At 46.2% G+C, this 18,727-nt stretch overlaps 10 protein-coding genes across 10 annotated transcripts; 7 read left to right on the top strand and 3 right to left on the bottom strand.

Annotated features, from left to right (window-relative positions):
- Positions 1-116: 116 nt before the first annotated feature.
- Positions 117-2,067, top strand: EDB82DRAFT_482134 (amidohydrolase 3). Its single transcript, XM_025732464.2, has one exon. The coding sequence runs from the start codon at positions 401-403 to the stop codon at positions 2,033-2,035; it is 1,635 nt and encodes a 544-aa protein (XP_025591387.1). The 5' UTR covers positions 117-400; the 3' UTR covers positions 2,036-2,067.
- Positions 2,068-2,213: 146 nt separating this feature from the next.
- EDB82DRAFT_438153 (aminotransferase) lies at positions 2,214-3,753 on the top strand. Its single transcript, XM_065607775.1, has 3 exons — positions 2,214-2,862; positions 2,918-3,507; positions 3,561-3,753. The coding sequence occupies exons 1-3, from the start codon at positions 2,442-2,444 to the stop codon at positions 3,729-3,731; spliced, it is 1,182 nt and encodes a 393-aa protein (XP_065465217.1). The 5' UTR covers positions 2,214-2,441; the 3' UTR covers positions 3,732-3,753.
- Positions 3,754-3,927: 174 nt separating this feature from the next.
- On the bottom strand, positions 3,928-5,720 carry EDB82DRAFT_482129 (uncharacterized protein). Its single transcript, XM_025732467.2, has 2 exons — positions 5,629-5,720; positions 3,928-5,516 (listed from the first exon to the last, which is right to left on the bottom strand). The coding sequence occupies exons 1-2, from the start codon at positions 5,654-5,656 to the stop codon at positions 4,075-4,077; spliced, it is 1,470 nt and encodes a 489-aa protein (XP_025591389.2). The 5' UTR covers positions 5,657-5,720; the 3' UTR covers positions 3,928-4,074.
- Positions 5,721-5,911: 191 nt separating this feature from the next.
- EDB82DRAFT_482124 (chaperonin 10-like protein) lies at positions 5,912-7,357 on the bottom strand. The gene is made up of 6 exons (XM_025732468.2): positions 7,194-7,357; positions 7,005-7,139; positions 6,919-6,946; positions 6,681-6,865; positions 6,255-6,628; positions 5,912-6,167 (listed from the first exon to the last, which is right to left on the bottom strand). The coding sequence occupies exons 1-6, from the start codon at positions 7,315-7,317 to the stop codon at positions 5,955-5,957; spliced, it is 1,059 nt and encodes a 352-aa protein (XP_025591390.2). The 5' UTR covers positions 7,318-7,357; the 3' UTR covers positions 5,912-5,954.
- A 175-nt stretch (positions 7,358-7,532) lies between these two features.
- On the bottom strand, positions 7,533-7,892 carry EDB82DRAFT_425484 (uncharacterized protein; the record flags this gene model as incomplete). The annotated part of the gene is made up of 2 exons (XM_025732470.1): positions 7,533-7,743; positions 7,798-7,892. 2 exons carry the CDS (start codon positions 7,890-7,892, stop codon positions 7,533-7,535), a joined length of 306 nt encoding a protein of 101 aa, XP_025591392.1.
- A 384-nt stretch (positions 7,893-8,276) lies between these two features.
- EDB82DRAFT_518919 (uncharacterized protein) lies at positions 8,277-9,674 on the top strand (the record flags this gene model as incomplete). The annotated part of the gene is made up of 2 exons (XM_025732471.1): positions 8,277-8,818; positions 8,870-9,674. 2 exons carry the CDS (start codon positions 8,277-8,279, stop codon positions 9,672-9,674), a joined length of 1,347 nt encoding a protein of 448 aa, XP_025591393.1.
- Positions 9,675-9,779: 105 nt separating this feature from the next.
- EDB82DRAFT_482118 (heterokaryon incompatibility protein-domain-containing protein) lies at positions 9,780-11,652 on the top strand. Its single transcript, XM_025732472.2, has one exon. The coding sequence runs from the start codon at positions 9,845-9,847 to the stop codon at positions 11,564-11,566; it is 1,722 nt and encodes a 573-aa protein (XP_025591394.2). The 5' UTR covers positions 9,780-9,844; the 3' UTR covers positions 11,567-11,652.
- Positions 11,653-13,090: 1,438 nt separating this feature from the next.
- On the top strand, positions 13,091-15,050 carry EDB82DRAFT_482117 (Alpha/Beta hydrolase protein). The gene has a single exon (XM_025732473.2). It carries the CDS (start codon positions 13,433-13,435, stop codon positions 14,795-14,797), a length of 1,365 nt encoding a protein of 454 aa, XP_025591395.1. The 5' UTR covers positions 13,091-13,432; the 3' UTR covers positions 14,798-15,050.
- Positions 15,051-15,313: 263 nt separating this feature from the next.
- Positions 15,314-17,443, top strand: EDB82DRAFT_482115 (uncharacterized protein). The gene is made up of 3 exons (XM_065608182.1): positions 15,314-16,034; positions 16,084-16,385; positions 16,440-17,443. The coding sequence occupies exons 1-3, from the start codon at positions 15,804-15,806 to the stop codon at positions 16,972-16,974; spliced, it is 1,068 nt and encodes a 355-aa protein (XP_065465216.1). The 5' UTR covers positions 15,314-15,803; the 3' UTR covers positions 16,975-17,443.
- On the top strand, positions 17,430-18,376 carry EDB82DRAFT_482112 (uncharacterized protein). Its single transcript, XM_065608181.1, has one exon. It carries the CDS (start codon positions 17,783-17,785, stop codon positions 18,068-18,070), a length of 288 nt encoding a protein of 95 aa, XP_065465215.1. The 5' UTR covers positions 17,430-17,782; the 3' UTR covers positions 18,071-18,376.
- The last annotated feature ends 351 nt before the right edge of the window (positions 18,377-18,727 follow it).

Raw genomic sequence — 18,727 nt, 5'->3', positions numbered from 1 at the left:
CGACGAAGTCCCGATTTGGCGGGTGGGATAAGACAAAAGTGGACCACACGTGATGAGCTGGGAAGATCGTAAATAAGTACTTAAACTTGATTTCATCACTTTTAAGAGGTGTCTGGGTTCAGGGGCCGACCATTTGAGGGTGGTTGAAGTCAATTTGCAAACTCCGCGTTATGGAAAGTTCTTAAACTGTCGTCGGTGTCTTGAACATCGGTCCGATCTTAGTGCCGACACCGATCCTTGGTAGCACTACACATTGGCGCGAGGCCGATCGGCTGACGGACTATCGGGTGTAATTTCTTGCGGCCATTTACACACACACACTTATGTCAACAACCCACTCACTATAAGATGAATCGGATGTGTAGACAATCCAAAATTAAATATTTGCATTCGAAGAAACATGACATCCTACGCCTCACTTGTAATTCGTGCGCAGACGATACATACCCAAGTCCCAGCACTGGGTCTGTGTCGCGTCGTTGCTATCAGTGCAGACCGCATCGTCGCAGTTTCACCAGAACCGCATGGTTTGGATGAATACATCGGGCCGGACACTGTCGTCCTTAATGAGCCCAACAGTACTGTTCTCCCGTCCTTCGACGACACTCACACTCACCTTATGTTTGCGGCCATGAGCCAATTCGACGTGCCTGTGCATCTGGCGAAGAACATACCTACTATGCTTGACATGTTGCGTCAACGTGCCGCTAGTACACCTATCGGTGAATGGATCATGACCACGGCCAATTGGCAGGAATTCAATCTCGAAGAACAGCGGTTTCCGACACAACAAGAACTGGACAATGTGTCCACGCAGCATCCGATCATCGTCAAGCGCGGTGGTCACAACATTATTGCCAACTCTGTAGTCCTAGATTTGGCCGGTATAACGGACAAGACAGTATCCCCAGAGGGTGGTGTTATTGGCCGCGACAACAATGGCAAACTCAACGGGTTATTACAAGACAATGCACTCAGTCCACTATTTGCCATACTGCCCCAGCCGAGTTTCCACGATTGTGTCCGTGGCATCGAGGGTGCATCGAAATCGTATGCAGCAACCGGCATCGGCTGCGTCCGCGATTGTGCTGTTTTTGCCAATCAAATGAAGCTCCTCAAAGCGGCTCGGGACGAAAAAAGACTCCACGTTCGGTTACGTGTTTTGATTGCGGCTATCGGAATGACGACTGTCGCCGAAATCGAGAGCCTCCTTGACGAAGTTGAGCAATGGCGTTGTCTAGAGACAGACCCATGGCTACGAGTGTGGGGTATCAAGTTCAGCATCGATGGTGGCATCGAGGCCAGCGCTACCGAAAGCCCGTACATTGCCAGACCGGATCATGGGTGCTGCGGACCTACTGACTTTCGTGGTACCCTGACTTGGGATCCTGACACCCTTGAAGAAGCAATGGAGATGGTCCTTCGCCGAGGTTGGAGAATTGGAACTCATGCCTTCGGTGATCGAGCTGTCCGTGTTCTCCTAGACGTATACGAGAAGATAATAAAGCGTTGTCCTGATATACCTTCAGGGTCTCTAGTCATAGAACATGGGGGGCTTGCACATAGCGACCAACGGGCTCGAGCCATAAGACTTGGGATCCCAGTAACAGTGCAGCATCCTTTATTGCACGATGCTGCTGGAATACAAAGCCAATATATTGGCCAGGAACGACAGAGCCACCTCTTTCCGGTTCGTCAGTGGATCGATGAAGGCGCAGACATTTCAGCAGGATCAGATTACCCTGTTGGTGCGTATGGTGCCATGAACTCAGTTTGGGGTCTTACAACGCGCCAAACTGTTTTGGGTGTCTTGGGTCCAGAACATGCCATTTCCAGACAGGAGGCTATTGATCTTCACACGACAAGAGCAGCGAAGCTGACAAAGGAAGAGCAACATCGGGGTCGCATTCTTCCTGGGTTTCTCGGCGATCTCACCGTCTGGCCTAGTGATCCTCTAATGGTGCAACCAGAGGAGCTATTGCATCTACAGCCAAGCTATACAATCATAGGGGGGATAATTGTATATAAAGAGTAGTATATCATCGTGTCAAGGTGCCTATTAGAGGGTTATATAAAGACGCCCAAGACGCCATGCATTCATTACCTTTCCAAAATGATTGGCAGTACACCATCTCGGGATATCCTCGTGAGATAAAAATGGATAACATAATATCGTTCATTATTGTGGGGATGTCAGATTTAGTTCTTTACACCTTTTTACGCCCTGTCGCGCCCTTTTACGCCCTTGCGTCGTTAGTGTTAGAAAGACGGCATTACCAGTAGTGAGATGCCGAGAAAAGTCGAGTGGTCACCTAGTCGCGCAACCGTCATCTATATGAACCCAATTTTTAGTTGTCTGACCTGACAGCAGTAACGTGGGAGCTTTGTTAATCTAATCGCCCATCTAATCACTTACGCACCACCCTTACTTCAGCAACAACATGGCCAACCATGCGAGTACCTCATCAGAGTGCCCTCTCGATGCGTCCCGACTCATAGTCACAAAGACAGACAAGCTCAATCCCATTCCTGAACCTGGCTCAGCCGAGCTTTGGGCGCAGAATGCATGCTGCGACCACATGGTCATTGCTCGTTGGAGTGTCGACCAAGGCTGGGAAGCGCCCGAACTAAAGCCTTTTGGGGACATTTCCATATCCCCAGCTGCATCATGTCTTCACTACGCTACGCAGTGCTTTGAGGGTATGAAGGTTTACCGTGGGTTCGATGGCAAACTGCGGTTGTTCAGGCCTGAGCGAAATGCGAAGAGGCTTGTCATGAGCTCTCAACGAGTGTCACTACCTGGATTTGATGAGGAGGAGCTGGTGAAATTAATCAAGGCACTAGTCCGGTTAGATTGCCCGAGTGAGATCCCTCATAGTCCCCTCTATGTTTTCTCCTTACTAATAAGTCTGTTAAGGATGGCTTACCAAAGACAAGCCTGGGAAATTCCTGTATATTCGCCCTGCCGTAATTGGTAATGGCCGACAAATTGGAATCCAGATTCCAGCCGAGGCTACTATTATTATACTTATGGTATCTTGGCCTGACTACTCCTCTGAAACACCCCCTGGCGCCCCTCCAAAACAACATGGGCTTCGTCTTCTGACCTCAGAAAATGGATCTGCGCGAGCTTGGCCAGGCGGCTTTGGTTACGCCAAAATTGGTGCTAACTATGGACCTAGTTTCCTTTCACTGGGAGAATGCCATAAGAGAGGTTATGATCAAATTCTTTGGGTTTTAGGCCCAGACTCTCAGGTCACTGAGGCTGGTGCCAGTAACTTTTTCGTGCTTATCAAGAACCATGATACCGGGCGTCCCGAGCTCATTACGCCGCCTCTGGATGACAAAATCATTCTGGAAGGCATCACTAGACAATCTGTCTTGGATCTAGCTCGGTCGAGACTGTCAGATCAACTTGATGTAGTCGAAACCAAATTCAACATGCATGATCTGAAGGCAGCGTGGAAAGAGGGGCGCATTCTTGAAGCCTTTGTATCAGGCACAGCTGTAAGTTACTAGAAGCCATGAACTTTACTATGATGATAACTAATAGGGTGTAGTTCTTCATTTCGCCTGTTTCAATTATTGCTTTTGAAGGAGAAGACATCGATATTCCGCTGAAAGGGTCCGTCCCCTCTGGGGGATGCGCTGAAACGATTAAAGGATGGCTGAGAGATATTATGTTTGGTAATGTAGATCACGAGTGGGGAATTGTTGTCCACGAGGAATAAAAAATACATCGATTTTGTCTGCATGATGAAAAACCATAAATAGGAAAGAAACGATCTAGTTGCGTGATCATATAAGCGAAGAGAAACATCTTAAACTACTTGTTGCGTTCTGCAGCAAGACCAGTTTAATTGAGATCAGGAAGGAGAGATTCTGTAAGTTAGTTGCGTAGGAGGATGTGGTGAGTTGACATGTTTTGCATTCATAGCACGAGAAACCTTTTCATGTTTGATGGAAGCACTGGCAAGCATAAGTAGTTACGACAAAGTAAGCCACAATTGCTACTGTTGATGCCAGGCATTTATCTTCATAGGTAGGTTTACCAGCCCCTCCACCAGCGAACCTTTAACCTGTTCTAGAATCCCCCCTTATACACCCTCCCTGACAGCCGATGCGAGTCTCGAGCTCATCTATGACGCTCTCAATAATTGACTCCTGAACAATACCACCTTGCCATGTAACACTCAGCGTCAAAGGCCCTCCCTTAACACTAACACAGTTAAAACCTAGAGCTGGACCAGCGATAAAGCCACATTGCGTAAAGACTAGCTTTTCGATCTTGATACCACTGCGCTCGGGCAAGGACATGTTTGGTATAGATCCCAGGTTAGAAAGCTCATAAGTATACTGTCTCTTTTGGCCACCTTGGCTTTTACAATACTGAAAGGTGTCCCGAATTTGACCAAGTTGCCCCGCCATGTTGTTTCCGTGAGGAAATTGTTTGACCTTGGTGACTATATCGTCACTGAAGAAACGTGCAAGTTCCACAATATGCTTTTCTTCTGAGTCGGAATTCGCATCACAAGCCACTGTCTTATCTAATTCATCATGGGGTATGTAAGTAGTTAGATATGAGATGTGGTTGAGGATGTCTTTGTCAGAGACTCCTGTATGCTTTCGTATCTGAAAGGGTGTTACAGATCGGAATCCCAGAGTAGTATCTTCATTAATGCCCTCTTTCTTTAGTGCGCGTTGAAGAGAAGTACATATGTATGCATGTAGGAGTCCAGTCAAAGTAACCCTGGCCAGTTTGCACTTTCGTAGAATACGGCAGACTGCCTCTGGGAGAAAAGTGATGATGCGAACCCGGCTCTCAAAGTTTGTCTGAGGGGTGGTTGAAATATCACCACCTGCCCAAACCGGTTGAGTAAGGTTACTTTGACCGTTGCAGGTTATACATCTGCACGGTGCAATGTCCATACATTCTTCGACTGTTGGTGGTATACTTAGAGTCTCATCCAACCTTAAAGGCCATCGGGCAGGTAAGACCAATTCCAAAGACAATTGGAGGTTATCCATAAGCGAAGAATGGAAAGCAATACAACTGAGACCATCAGCAATCGCGTGATGCGCGAAGAATGCAATGTCTAGCCTTGAGAGAGTGCCAAGTCCGGTGCTCGGGCCATCAATCAAATGCTCAATAACGATGACCTTCCATGCTGGTTTATCTGGACACCACAGATTGGCGTGGAATCTTCCTAGGACTTCGGACATTGTTGTGTCGGGCACGTTATAGCGTTGGCTAGGAAGGACTTCTAAGACATCCCGTAGGTCGATTGTTCGAAGATGCGTGAATAATGGAATTTCCTCTCTGAGTTCGTCAGAGATTCCATAGCACAAACCGGGATGTTGTCTAATCGTTGCTTGTAGAGAAACCTCCAGTGCAGGGAGAATGCCTTGCAGGCTCGAGGGCCCGTTTGGATTGTGGAATGTGAAAGATGCTGTGACACATGCGGAGCGGTATTGGCCTAGCGTATGTCGGGTAGAGTAGTATTGTCCCATTACACCTGAAGAAACATTAGAACTTAAATCTCCAGAAACGTTAAACGATAGCCTGAGACAACTGCTATCTGTGGAAAAGTATAGCGGATTAATCGCAATAAATAGGAAGAAATATACCTAGTGGCACTGATTTATATTCAGCCATTAGAAGTTGGTCAGTCTTTGTGGTGCTCGGATATTTACTATGAGGAGGAGAAGAGAAAGAGGCACCAAAACTAAGAAAGAGACAGAGGGGAACGTTCGGGTTTTAAATCCCAGACTGAGTCATATTTAGTAGTTACGGTCCCGTTGTTACCCGTCATTGTCCGGATAGCCATGGAAATGTTGTCGATGAGTGGATTTTGGCATGACCTAATTGCATTCTGGCTTAGCTATTCACTATGCTACCATTACATCCACGCAGAAGATAGAATATGTTTGTATTACTCAATTTTGTATTGTACTTAGTTATCACCCGTTCGCATATCAAATCCTTCAAATACTAATTTCTCTCCTGAAATATAGCCTTTGCGATTTAATGCCATCACGTCTTCTACAGTAGAAGGGCTGAGCTGCCCAATAACACGAATGGGAGACGGTTGCAGAGATCCGTTACTGAGCCAAGTTTCCAAGTGACTATGAAACTCTGCACTAAGATGATGGTCTTCCATCTTGACCTATAACGAGTATTAGTTCGTGATCTTTGGCCCCATGCTGAAGCGATTTCCTGGGCAAGCTCGTAAAGCGATGTCGTCAGTACTTACAGGCCAATGTGCTTTACCACGATAATTGTGTTCCGTGGGAAAAGCCGTAAAGACAAAAACGTCTGTAACTTTAATGTGCGAGGGGACATCTTTCGTGTTTGCTTTTCCTGGTCTGACCGTGCACAGTACTCCTTCAGCATTGCCAATGGCCTTAGCTGCGGTTGCTGAGGAAATTTCGTTCCCGACTGTATCAAAAACATGTCGTAAATCCGGCAGTGCGGCCTTGATCTTCGCAATTGCCTCATCGTCATTGTAGTCAAAGACATGAGTTGCTCCAGCCCGTCGAGCCTTGTCGAAGTTTCGAGGACTACAGGTTGTAGCGACTTGGATATCGTAAAGCTTGGCTAACTGGATTGCGTAGTAACCCACAGTAGCTGTTTTTGACAGTCAGCAAGTATGTAAAATGATGTCCCAGAGAGAACGTACTGTTTCCTCCCCAAATCAAGATAGACGCCTTGTTAGATAATGCATCACGATTGAGTGCAAGGCAATCTTTGGAGAATAGAGCAAGCCAGGCCGTATTACCGGCCAAAGGCACTGAAGAAGCTTGAGCTGGGCTTATTTTGGAAGGCACTTTGAAAGAAAGGCGCTCGTCTGCGATCGTGTACATGCTGCAGCTCAACATTAGCTAGACCTCAAGACAAAATACAGAGCTGGAGCTCACGAGTATGCCCCTAAGCCTTTGATCTCTCCTAATGCATGTATGAGCTATTAATAGTAGAAATCGTAGAAGTTATTTTCCAAACTCACCGCCCCAGACAAAACCCGCGACTTTATCACCAATCTGTAACTTTGTCACATTCGAATGGATGCTAACTACCGTACCAGAAAAGTCACATCCCAGCACGGCGCCGTCTCCGAAGGCATCAACATCGAGCGCAAGCCCTACATGGCATTAGAAATAAAAGCGGTATGAGGATTAATGTGGGCTGGATGTACGGTCGGTCGGATTGAAAGCTGCATATTCAACCTTTACATAGACTTGATGTTCTGCTAGATGAGGTAGAATAATCTGTTCTTGTGCAAATGTTTTGCCTTGTTGAATCAAGGCGGTGGACTCCATCGTTAGGTAATTGTGTCACATTGGTGGGTAAGGTAGGTTTAAAAATTAAAGAGAATTTTAGGGGTAGTCCCTTTATAGACAAAATCTGTACAGTAGCGAATCCCCGCACTCAGTGTTTCCACAAATCTCCCATAACATTATTATCAACCTGCGCCCGCCTATATACGCACTTGAACTGTCCAATGTCAGTATACACTCGTTTACAATTTTTCATTTTATGTACTTATAGAGATAAACTTCGCTTTGTCTAGATCCCAAACTCCACTTCTTGCGTAAATATCAGCCTGGAGAACAGCTAATATGTCTACTTCGGATTTGGCACGAGCAATGATAGCGCTTCCATTGATACAAAGCCCATCGAGTGTGGCGCCTCCCATTTGAAAGAGACCAGAGTCAATGTGCTGGATCATTTCTTTGACATGAGTCCTGTAAAGTATTTGCTTCTGGTTAACTAAAATAAGCCATAGTTGTGTTACTTACTCTCTCACCCTCATTCGCGTATTGAGCGATCCTTCGACATCTGGGATAAGGACAATCCATTCTGTCGTGTCTTCTGATATCAAGCCTGTCGTCATGCTGATTTGAAGGTCTGGATCAAAACAACATCCCAAGAGCTATCTGTATTCCACTTTATTACATACAGCCAACGCCCTACGCCTTGCGCCTTGTGTCTTGCGCCCTACGCCCTGCGGCTTTCTGCATATCACAAACACGCCCTGATATGCGCCTTTGGTTTGAGGCTGCTGTCGATTGTTATATTTTGTGCTTAGCATATTGTATTGCATTAGCTTACGGGCTCTTCTACGTCACTAGACTGGAAATGTGCGAAAGCGGGGCTTGAGCAGGGCGTAAAGTTTTACGCCCTTTAGAAATAATGTGCTCCAATACGATATCCGATGGTCGCATTCTTACATCCCTACATTGTCAATCAATCCGATCTGGCCATAGTTAAGCTGAAAATGAGTTCGCAACAATCTCCACCCCATGGCTCGTCCTATGATGAACATGACTGGCTGTCTTGGGTTCACCAGCCTGAGCACAATTCCATTAGCCTGACGGCGGATGCCACTGAGCTAGCCGACGTCACGGCAAATTCCCTGAATACAGATGCCTCTCTCCTGGACTGTGTGTCTCAGCCAAGGCTATCTGGTCTTCAAGCAAATAAGTGGGAGACAGCAGACAGTAGAAACCCCACAAGCCTCGCGTATTATTTCACACCCAATCTCAACGACCAATTTGCCGACTCAGCTTTATCGTCGAGCGGATACTATGGAGTACCATCAGACTCGTCTGCGGGATCAATAGATTCTGCCCAGTCTTCAACGTCACCTGCTCGTCTAAGACGGAGGAGGCGGCAAATACACCGAAATCGTGCTCAGCCACGAGATCGGGAGACAATCGATAGAAGATACCAATGCACATTCTGTACCGATGCTTTCAAAACGAAGCATGACTGGCAAAGACATGAAACAACTATGCACTTGAGTCTTGAGCAATGGAAGTAAGTCAAGCCAAAGCAACGCCCGACTTACAGTGACTGACTTTCTCATAGATGTTCCATGTACGGTCCGACGATACATCGCTCCGACGGGCGCACCTATTGCGTCTTTTGTAACTTCCCCGATCCTTCTGATGAACATCCCGAATTACACAACTACTCAGCTTGTGCCACTCAACCAGATGAAGCACGATTATTTCACCGAAAAGACCATTTACGACAGCATCTTCGCCTATTTCATCGAGGCTGTAACTTTAACGAATCCATGAAGACCTGGCTTTCGTCGATAGACAATGTCAAATCCCGATGCGGATTCTGTGATGCTGAGATGGGAACCTGGACAGATCGACAGAAGCATCTAGCGGTACACTTTCGTACGGGATCTGATATGAAGGAATGGAAAGGTGATCGAGGGTTTGACCGGCAAATTGACGACATTGTTGAAAACGACATACCTGCGTTTCTTATCGGCGACCAACGACGTACAATGGAACCCTTCTCAGCGTCAAAAGCAGATCATCGAACGCACGCGCCTCTTCCAGCCTCTCATAGCAGCGAAGAACCTGGCCCTGGACTGGTCTCGAGACAAATAGAAGTGCCCCCGAGCAGCCATTCCCACCGAGAAATAGAGCGGCGTTTGTTGCGATACGTCTCTACCGAAATCTCTCAAGGGCGTGTACCTTCAGACCGCCAAATACAAAGGAAGACTAGTGAGATCTTGTATGGACCGGACAATGCATGGGATGCCACATGGGCTGATAACCCCCAATGGCTTGATATTTTTAGGAAGAAAGCTGGGTTGATTAGTTTACCGCTTAGTGGAGGGAAGAATGCGTTTGTAGGATTTGATGCTATATAGTGTAGTACCAAAAGTACTTCTGCATCGCGCCAAGAAATAGTCATAGCAGATCTTATAATTCTTGAATGATGCCAGACCCGTAAGCACTAACTGACAATCCCTGTCGACGCGCTATAAAAACACGCAATTCTCAAACATTTTACCTTACTCTACAATATTCAATCGCATTTATGTCTCCATTCCCTGCAGCACAACAAGCCATGGGGACGATTGTAGAATTTTTCTATAAACCTCTGGGAGACCAAGACTTCCCCATTCGCGTCCTTCAGGTCGAGCCGGGGAATATCTCAGAACCTCTTTCTTGCACGCTCGTGAACTACGTAGATGCAAGTGAACGAGGCTGGACTTGTCTCTCCTACACATGGGGTACCGAACCACCCTCAGAAGAAATAACAATCAACGGTGCCTCGTTCCCGGTGCGAAAAAATGTCTACAATTTCCTCAGAGAAGCTCAGCGTCAGGGTCTCACGAACTTGTGGATTGACTCGATATGCATCAACCAGTCCGATACCGACGAGCGTAATACCCAGGTAGCGCTCATGAGTAGAATCTACAACGAGGCGAAATTGGTCATTGTCTGGCTTGGTCACACCTCGCCGGCTTTGGAGCGTGCTATCAAACATCTAGACTCAAACTTCCCCGCCGATACAGTAACTATCAGGGCGGCGGTGGCCCAGCCTGTGTGCTGCCAGTTGTCGCCAGCTGAGTGTTCATCCCTTTTTGAAGCCTCTGGTGCTGAAATATGGACACGTCGATGGGTGAAGCAAGAGATCATGTTGCCTGACAGGGTTATCTTACATTGCGGCCAGACGTCTATCAGCATTTCTGTCTTTTTTGCAGCCATGGACGCTTTAGTCGATTACAGCACATTGCACAACCACAGTTCACCTTCCAGTTCTACTCAGGCAGACGGCTCTATAGAGCCGCAAGACGAACCGACATCCTGTTTCTTCGATAACCACAACATTGACCAGTTACATCGTCAGTGCGCCAACGTACTGGCTTTTCGCTCCGCTATTCGTTCCAAAGGACACCAGAAAGACCTTCCGGTGTTATTGAAAACATTTCAAGACTCTTTATGCACAGATTTCCATGACCATGTCTATGCCTTTCGTGGTGTGATGGAGCGGGGCATGGAATTTCCAGTGGACTACAACAGGTCAAAGGCTCAGATGTTTCTTTCCACTCTCGACTTTATCGCTCAAACCACTCATTACCGGCTGCGTGGCACAAGTGCTGCCGAGAGGGATCTTCTCGTTGATTTGTACAGGGGTTTCAAGTTCACCACTGAGGATCTTGAAGCCATCCTTGGATGCTATGAAACCCGTTTCTTACTCCAGGTTGGCTATAACTTCGATATGCTTCGGAAAGACATATCCGTCTGGACTTTCACAGACTCCATCACCGATCGTGCTGAGTTTATGTCGTCACCCTGGAGAGAGAACAGTCTATGTAGAGACTGCGGTAAGATGGTTTTGAACGACCAAGATATGGACGAATGTCACACGGTTCTAAACCAACTGCGGCCAGACCCCGATTTGTCAGAGCGGGGTGTATGGACATATGGACTTCGGTCGTGGAAAGGCGTAGGCCTCGACGGGCTTCGTACCGTATATAAGCCGCACTGGTTGTATGGGCCCAATGAAGAAACCCTTCGGCAGTTGCGAAGCGAAGTTCGGGAGGGCCACCCTCTCAGGGCAATGTCGTTTGACGCATGTTGGAAAGACCAAGAGCTTGTGGACTGGCTCCATGAGGTGAAGGATCACCTGGTCGTTATGGTCACTGATAGAGATGACGCAGCCTATCAAATGCACATCTTCATTATGCCTCGCTGCAAGTCAGAAGAATGTCTCCTTGCTGAAAGGCCTGGTCCGCAAGTGGAAAGTTCATAGAAAAAAGATAACTTACTCAAGCTGGGACTTAGTTTATCTCTAACTCCATGTGTATAGATTGAAATAAACACTTTTATATCTATGTATTAATAAAATCTAGGGCCCTATATAATGTAGTCCTATATAATAGATTCTACTTTCATTTCATTGGAGCTTGAAAAAACGAAACACTCACTACATGTATGATTGAGCACGTTTAACTTTCCCTGAATCTTCAAATCGATGCTGACGTTAGATAAAGAGTCGACAGAAAATAAAGATAGCTGCGGGCTAAGTATTCGTCTCAGATTAACGTGAAATGCCAGCGTTAGTCTGGATGTATACGAGTGTCGTAAAATAGATGCTCAACTACAGCTAGCCGTTGACTTCGTGTAGCCACTAGCTCTACGCAGAGGACTATTGTCAACTGGGTTAGGGTTGTCAGTGCCCTCATAACCCATCATGTTGTGAATGGAGTACCCAATGGTTTTGCCATTGACTATGAGTTGAGCAAGTCGGCATTTTATTTAGTAATGTCTACTTCGCCATGCCTGATACCATCTAGAATACGAATTGGGAGGTCGTCCTTACTAGTGGTATTAGACATTACAAGCAAATATTTATATTGTTCATGATAGATATTGGAGGCCAGCCAATAGAACTTGCGGACCAGCTATTATATGCTTTAAAACATCTAGGAATTGGTTCCATGGCTTATGGATCTTGGTTTTGGTAGGCTACATCTGGACCCTTTGTGGCCGTTGGCCTCGAAGTACCTGCAAGCATCTTAGCACGGTGTTTGGGCATTGCCACTGGTTGTTTATAATAGGCTAACTCTTCAAGTTAAACTTCGAGTCTATGGTCTGCTTTTCACATTCACTCATCCAATAATCTATGATGGTATTCCTTATTTCTTTACTTGATATGCAAGCACATTCAATGCTAGTTTTGGTCTTAAATGACTTTACTTAAGCTATGAGCAGTAATTTAAACGCCTGGTGTGCGCTTAAGAGATTCCCGGGTCCCGCGGAGACTTTGAAATGCGTAAGTCGGTTTCGGCATTGACGAAACTGAAGAGTCAGCTTTATCACTGGAGGGCATTGGTTTTTGTGGGTAACTGTCTAATCAACGCTGTAAGCATGTACCGAACGCTGCTTTCTGATACCGGTGTAGGTTTTACACCCATTATTCAAAACATGACAGTGTAGTTGCAAATGAAATCTCCCTAGCAAAGAATAACAGGACCCGTCCTTAGTCTCAAGATCACGAGCTATCAGTTTGTCCCCAATGAGAACTTTACCGGTATGTAGTACCCTCGCTCTTCATCAGATACTACCTTTTGTGAAGACTATTCTGTTGATTAGTGAACTCGAAGCATTGCCACCCAAACTGCTGCATTTATGAAATTAATATCATGGGCCTTACCGGATATGGATATATTGTCGCGTTGCTAGAGTAAAACTCTGTCTGGGCTTGATGATTAGTAATGCTGTCTAAAATTACCTTCCCATGTTCTGAACAGAGTGATCCCTCCTTAGCCTCCTACCCTACCTCACTAGGCCAACTTGTCGGGTTTCACTACAAAGGTCCGTGACAGCTTAACCTCTCTTGAACGAAGAACTGCCGACACGATCTGGGAATTGGCCAGGATCCTTGTAACTGGAAATATGTTCTCTCTACCAACAACTTGAGATCGTGCTATTTCTATTGACAAAAACCGTCGGAGATTGAAGATACGTATCAACGAGTAATATATAAAGCCTTCACAGCTCCCTCTGCAATAAGCGATCTTTCTGTTCTACCATCGCTTCCTTATCCTTTAAGTCTCTCTTTGCATCCAACCTTCTCCGTTCCTGTTCTGTCGGTACTTAGTAGAACATCGTCGGTATGCGTCTTCTATCCACTTTGATTGTGGCGGCTATCGCAGTCCATGCCAAAACATCGGATCGAGCCTCGAATTTTCCGGTGTCGCAACAACTAGCCTCTGAATATGACTGCCGGGAAGCCTGCCAGGCGACTCTCGTCAAGACCAACGCCAAAGACTTGAGTATCTTTGACACCCCATTTGACTTCGACTTTTATGCAACAGCCAAGAATTTCTCCAATTCCAAGCCTGGAGACGTTCTGAAACTTTCACCCATCAACCCTGGCATTATGGCTGTCCCTGCTGGGGTGGCTGCATACAAGATCCAGTACACGTCCACCGACCTGGATGGTTCTCCCGTCCCTGCCACCGGCTTCATAGCGTTTCCGTTTGTCCGTCAGAACCGTCCATTCAGGCTCGTTGCTTATGCACACGGCACGACCGGTATGTTCCGGGGTTGTGCCCCATCAACTTCCTCTGCTCTGTTCGACTACAACAGCTGGACTCCGTTGGTGCTCACTGGATATGCTGTCGTTGGAACCGATTACGCCGGTCTGGGAAATAACTACACGGCGCACAAATATGTCGCTAGTAGAGCTAATGCAAACGATGTCTACTGGTCTGTTATTGCGGCCAGGAAAGCCTTCCCCCTCAACCTTTCAAAGGGATGGGTGTCCATAGGTCACTCACAAGGCGGTGGTGCCTGTTGGAAATTGTCGGAGCATAAGCTAGTACAAAGCGAACACAGTGGATATCTTGGTGGTGTCTCAATCGGACCTGTTACCTATCTTCACGATGCGCTCCTCGATGGATTTTCGAAACTCAAAGACCTTACATCAGAACAGCTCGACGACTTTGGCATAGTCACCATCTTGCCTTCAATGGCCTTTGCTCTCAAGGCGGTCTTTCCCAAATACTCCCCTCCTTATTTTTCTGATCTCATGAAGCGCCGCATTGAGTTAGGACAGTTTGCTCAGCTCTGCGACACTGCTTTGTCCGGCCTCGTGATGGACGCTAACTTGACTCAACTCATCAAAAATGATGACTTCGTCAAAGACATAAATATCAAAAAATTTCAAGAGCTCAACGCTCCTGCGCAGGGCGACAAGGCCTCAAGGCCACTTCTTGTTATTCAGGGAGGAAACGATAGCATTGTGTTCCCAGGCATAACGAACAAAGCTTATCAGAACAGCTGCAAAACAGGCAACGTCGTCCACCTCAGTGTTTACCCCGACTTGGACCACACCGCTGTAGTCGGAGCTTCAGCCCCAGAATGGCTCGAATTTGTTAACAAGCTTTTCCAGCATGCGAGCTTAACTACATGCTCACGCAAGGTCACGATTCCCTTTGATGCAGTCCATGCCAGGAAGCCTCTGGACACGGAGTAAGGCCAGATAAATCGTCTTTAGAAGATAAAGGCATGATGCATTCATAGGCTGGTGCGGAACAGATGAATGGAATCCTTGGTAAGCCAATTGCTTAGCATGCCTCGACTTTCTTTCCTTACTGGGCAAAATGCAACTTCTCTAATTGTTCGATTATCATATATACACCGTAGCATTTTAGCTATTTTATTTCACCAATAAGTATAAAAACATTTCATTAATTATTGTGCTTCACCCTAAAGTTACTCATAATAATACCTGTCTGTCTTGTGGCATTTTGCAATATGGCTCTGGGGGCTGTCATACGTCTTTAAACAAATAAAATGTGTTGACCTAATCTCTTGCATGTTATTGACACGTCTTGGTGTGACTGTGGCGTAATTTGGCTTGACATGTACGGAAATTCCCGATTGACCCCCAATCCCTGTACTTTGCGTAGCGTTATGGTTACGAGTGAAAGCTAGTGTATGTATGGACTAAGTGATGGGACGGCGCATGCTCCGCTCCCCATGCCGCAGTCCATTGTTCATTTTCTCCGCTTCTTTGCTTGATTACAGCCTCTTCCCTCTTTTTATTCCTTCTTACCTCACGTTGTACCGTTCTTTTACCTTCTACAGGTAATTACCCGGTTCTCTTCCCTCTCTTGAGTTGTGGAAATTGTCAATCATTTTGTTTCTATAAACATGCCATGCGGCCAATTTGATAAACGTCGGGGTGGCCATCGTTACACGGCCTGCAGAAGAGGTCATCAACGCGTAAGATCGATCTTGGGTTCCTCCTCTGAATATGCACCAGGCTAATCAGCAAGTAGTGTGATGGCCAACATCCCTGCTCAAACTGTCAACAACGCGATATCGACTGCAATTTTCCTCGACGCACAACACGACTGCAGGTTGTGGTGTCGACGGCAACTCCGTGCAAAGCCCTAACGATCAAGTCTTGGAAATACGTCTGCCTTTGCTTCGAAGCGGTCGGTATTCTTCCCCAAAGTGCCTTATTTCGCAGCGACATGGTCATTTGGCTCAGCCATGCCGACGAACAAGTTAACAGAACTTGGTGTATTGTTGGCCAAGTATACGCTGCCCGTAGTGGCAAAGAGGCCTTGAATAGACAACAAAGAGACGGGATCTACCAGGCACTAGCTTCACAAACAGCCATATGCGCCAGGGGATTGAAACAATCCTCCACGACGATGGCAACTGTCCCACTATTGTGCGCATCACTACTCGCTGTGACAGATGTAAGGCTCATAAGCACCCTTAATCTGATCAACCTATTGACTTGTAAAGTTACTTCTGGATGATACAGGAGATCACTGGCGCACACGGATGGCTTGTATAAGTGAGTCTGTTGGGGTCATGGTTAATGATGACTTGCAATTGGCACCCCTTGATAGGGAACTGATACGGCTTTTCCAATTGAATGATGTTCTCGGCTCTGTGTCCCGTCAGGAGAATCCGTTAGGCCCCAATTTTTCAGAAGCGATCTTGAAGACACGTTGCACATCGAAGAGTACAGAGAGCTTCACGTCTTGCACTTTGTATGATTACGTCCTTTCCGCCATGTGGAAATGGTCCGTTCTGCAGAAAAGGTGTTTAAAGATTCTAGGTCAAATATGCCTCTTTTTGCTGACAATTGCCTGTAGAATCATTCACTGGGTTGGCGATGTCTCCTACCACCATGGTGACAATACCAATAACGACGACGATGATGATAATAGCAAGAACCTGAGTCTGGAGGACAAGATCGAAGGCATTGAGCTCATAGACGAGGCCACACGCTTGCAATCTTTTCTCTTAAGAGTCCTGCTTCTTCCTCCAAGTCCTTCAAAGCCTAACTACCAATACCTCGACCCCTACTGCCGCTGGATGTTAGTGAGCATATCCCAGGTAATTCAACACCAAGTCATGACAGGACTCGAATGTGATTTGCCTGTCATGCCACCGACTTGTCTACAACAGCAGGCTCTTGCTGCCTTAGATGATATTGAGAAAATAACAACGAACTCGGCATTAGATATTGGATTTTTTCTCCCCGTAGTAGATGCGGTCAGTACAGGAATAGCCTCGGCAGGCGATCATGCAAGGCTTTTGCACTTCCTGGAGAATGTAGAGGCTCGTGGGTATGGAATCGCCCGCGAGTATCGACAGGAGGTACTAGACAAAGCGAATGACTTCTAATTTGACCTGCATACTAATATAAGATTATTGATTCCTGTCACGTCAATCAAATATCCTTTTTGAGTGACGATAAATATCCAGCGGTTGAGCCCGGTACAGTGGATGGCTATGCAATACTGTGCTCTTCTGTTAGCAACATGAAAACGACAGATGAGATGCATCAGCTTGACATTAAGTAGCTTTCTAAAATGTGTAGTCTGACCATAAGTCTACATTAATTAAATTCAGGACGTCTTGATTATAGAAATGAAGGTAAGAGCAGCAAAGCAGGCATCCGCTTGTCCGTTTTTCGAATATTCTGTTAAATCTGATAGTAGTAGTATTTTTTAGCAGTGATAGCCTAGGTCGGCAGCATTAAAAGCTAGGATTAACCAAGACAACACAGAAGCATCGGTCTTTTGCATTAAATTAGCAACGGGATCATCTGATACCTGTAATCAAGCTATTGTGTTGCCTTTTTATTTTCCTGGCATAATTGGGTTTTGATATCCGGTTATTTGTAACAGAAGTAATTTTCGATGCTGTGCAAATTCTTCTATGCACATCAGGTCTGTGGGTCCTAGAACCCCACACTAGGTACCTTACAACACAGAGAGCTATAATCGCATGGGAAGACAGGGGTCGAGGAATTTCGAGCTATTTTCTGGGTTTGTGCCAAGAAATGGAGTTACCCTGACCAGAGGCTAGAGCTGTAGCTCAAATATGGCTCTAAAACAGGCGTTTCTTCCCTCCGGGCGATATCATAACATTTCTGCTCAACCCTCGCTCTTCGAGACCATTTTCATATCACATCATTCGTTCAGTCAGAATGCCAAATTCTTTCAATGGCTCAGTACCACCCATACTGCTGGGAATTCTTGTCTGCTCTTGGGTAGGCTCAGCCTTTACCTCGCCAATGATACAGTCCGCAGCCACAGGAGAGGGTTGTGCGATCCAGTGTACAGCAGCGTATGACAATTGTGTCGACCAAAGTGGTACAAGTCGTTGGGAATGTAACGAATTTTATGAGGCGTGCCTTGGTTTCAATCCCTTTGGTCTCAACGGGGCTATGGACACACCAACGACCTGCCGTTCTCGTTCAGAAGCCCAGCAGTGACGGGCTGATCTTTTCTGGTCAGTGCACTACTTAACATATGCCCACGAATTAAACTTAACTTGTGCACATCCATTACAGCTGAGCAGCATCGAATATTGCGAGCTTATCCTCGAGAAGTTTTATGCGCACAGGATCTCCACCGTTGCATCAAATCACACGCTCCATTTGATATTTCTATGACTGCTCGGAAGGAACTATCCATGTTATATTTTTAGGGTGGAGGAATTTGCAGTAGAGTGAATATTTCACAGATTAACTTTGGCAGTAATAGTTATATTGACCAATTGAATCATATATCAGTATAAGTTGTATGTGAATCCATTCATTGTGCTTGATGATCAGAATAATTAGGTATTCCTGACCAATGCTGTAAATGCAGTAGTTTCACAGTTTTAATTCACACTTCAAATTGTCACATAACGTATTGTCTCGTCAAATTAGCCCAGCAGAGTGGAGCAAATTCGGGTTTGAAACTTGCTGTTCTGGGATTAACGTTACTGTCCTTGGTAAAAACATGACAGGTTTATCTCCACTCTGACGAGCCAATTGACGAGATGATACTCGGGTATGGTCGTCTACGATGATCACCGATGCGTTACCCAATTTGGAAATATTATCGCGGTTCTAGATGGGTCTTTCTCTGGCGGGTCCTGGCGG

Source organism: Fusarium venenatum (assembly GCF_020744135.1).
Source record: "Fusarium venenatum strain MPI-CAGE-CH-0201 chromosome Unknown EDB82scaffold_1, whole genome shotgun sequence".
NCBI classification, from domain to species: domain Eukaryota; kingdom Fungi; phylum Ascomycota; class Sordariomycetes; order Hypocreales; family Nectriaceae; genus Fusarium; species Fusarium venenatum.
The sequence above is the reverse complement of the archived record's forward strand: the minus strand, read 5'-3'. Positions and strand labels throughout refer to the sequence as shown.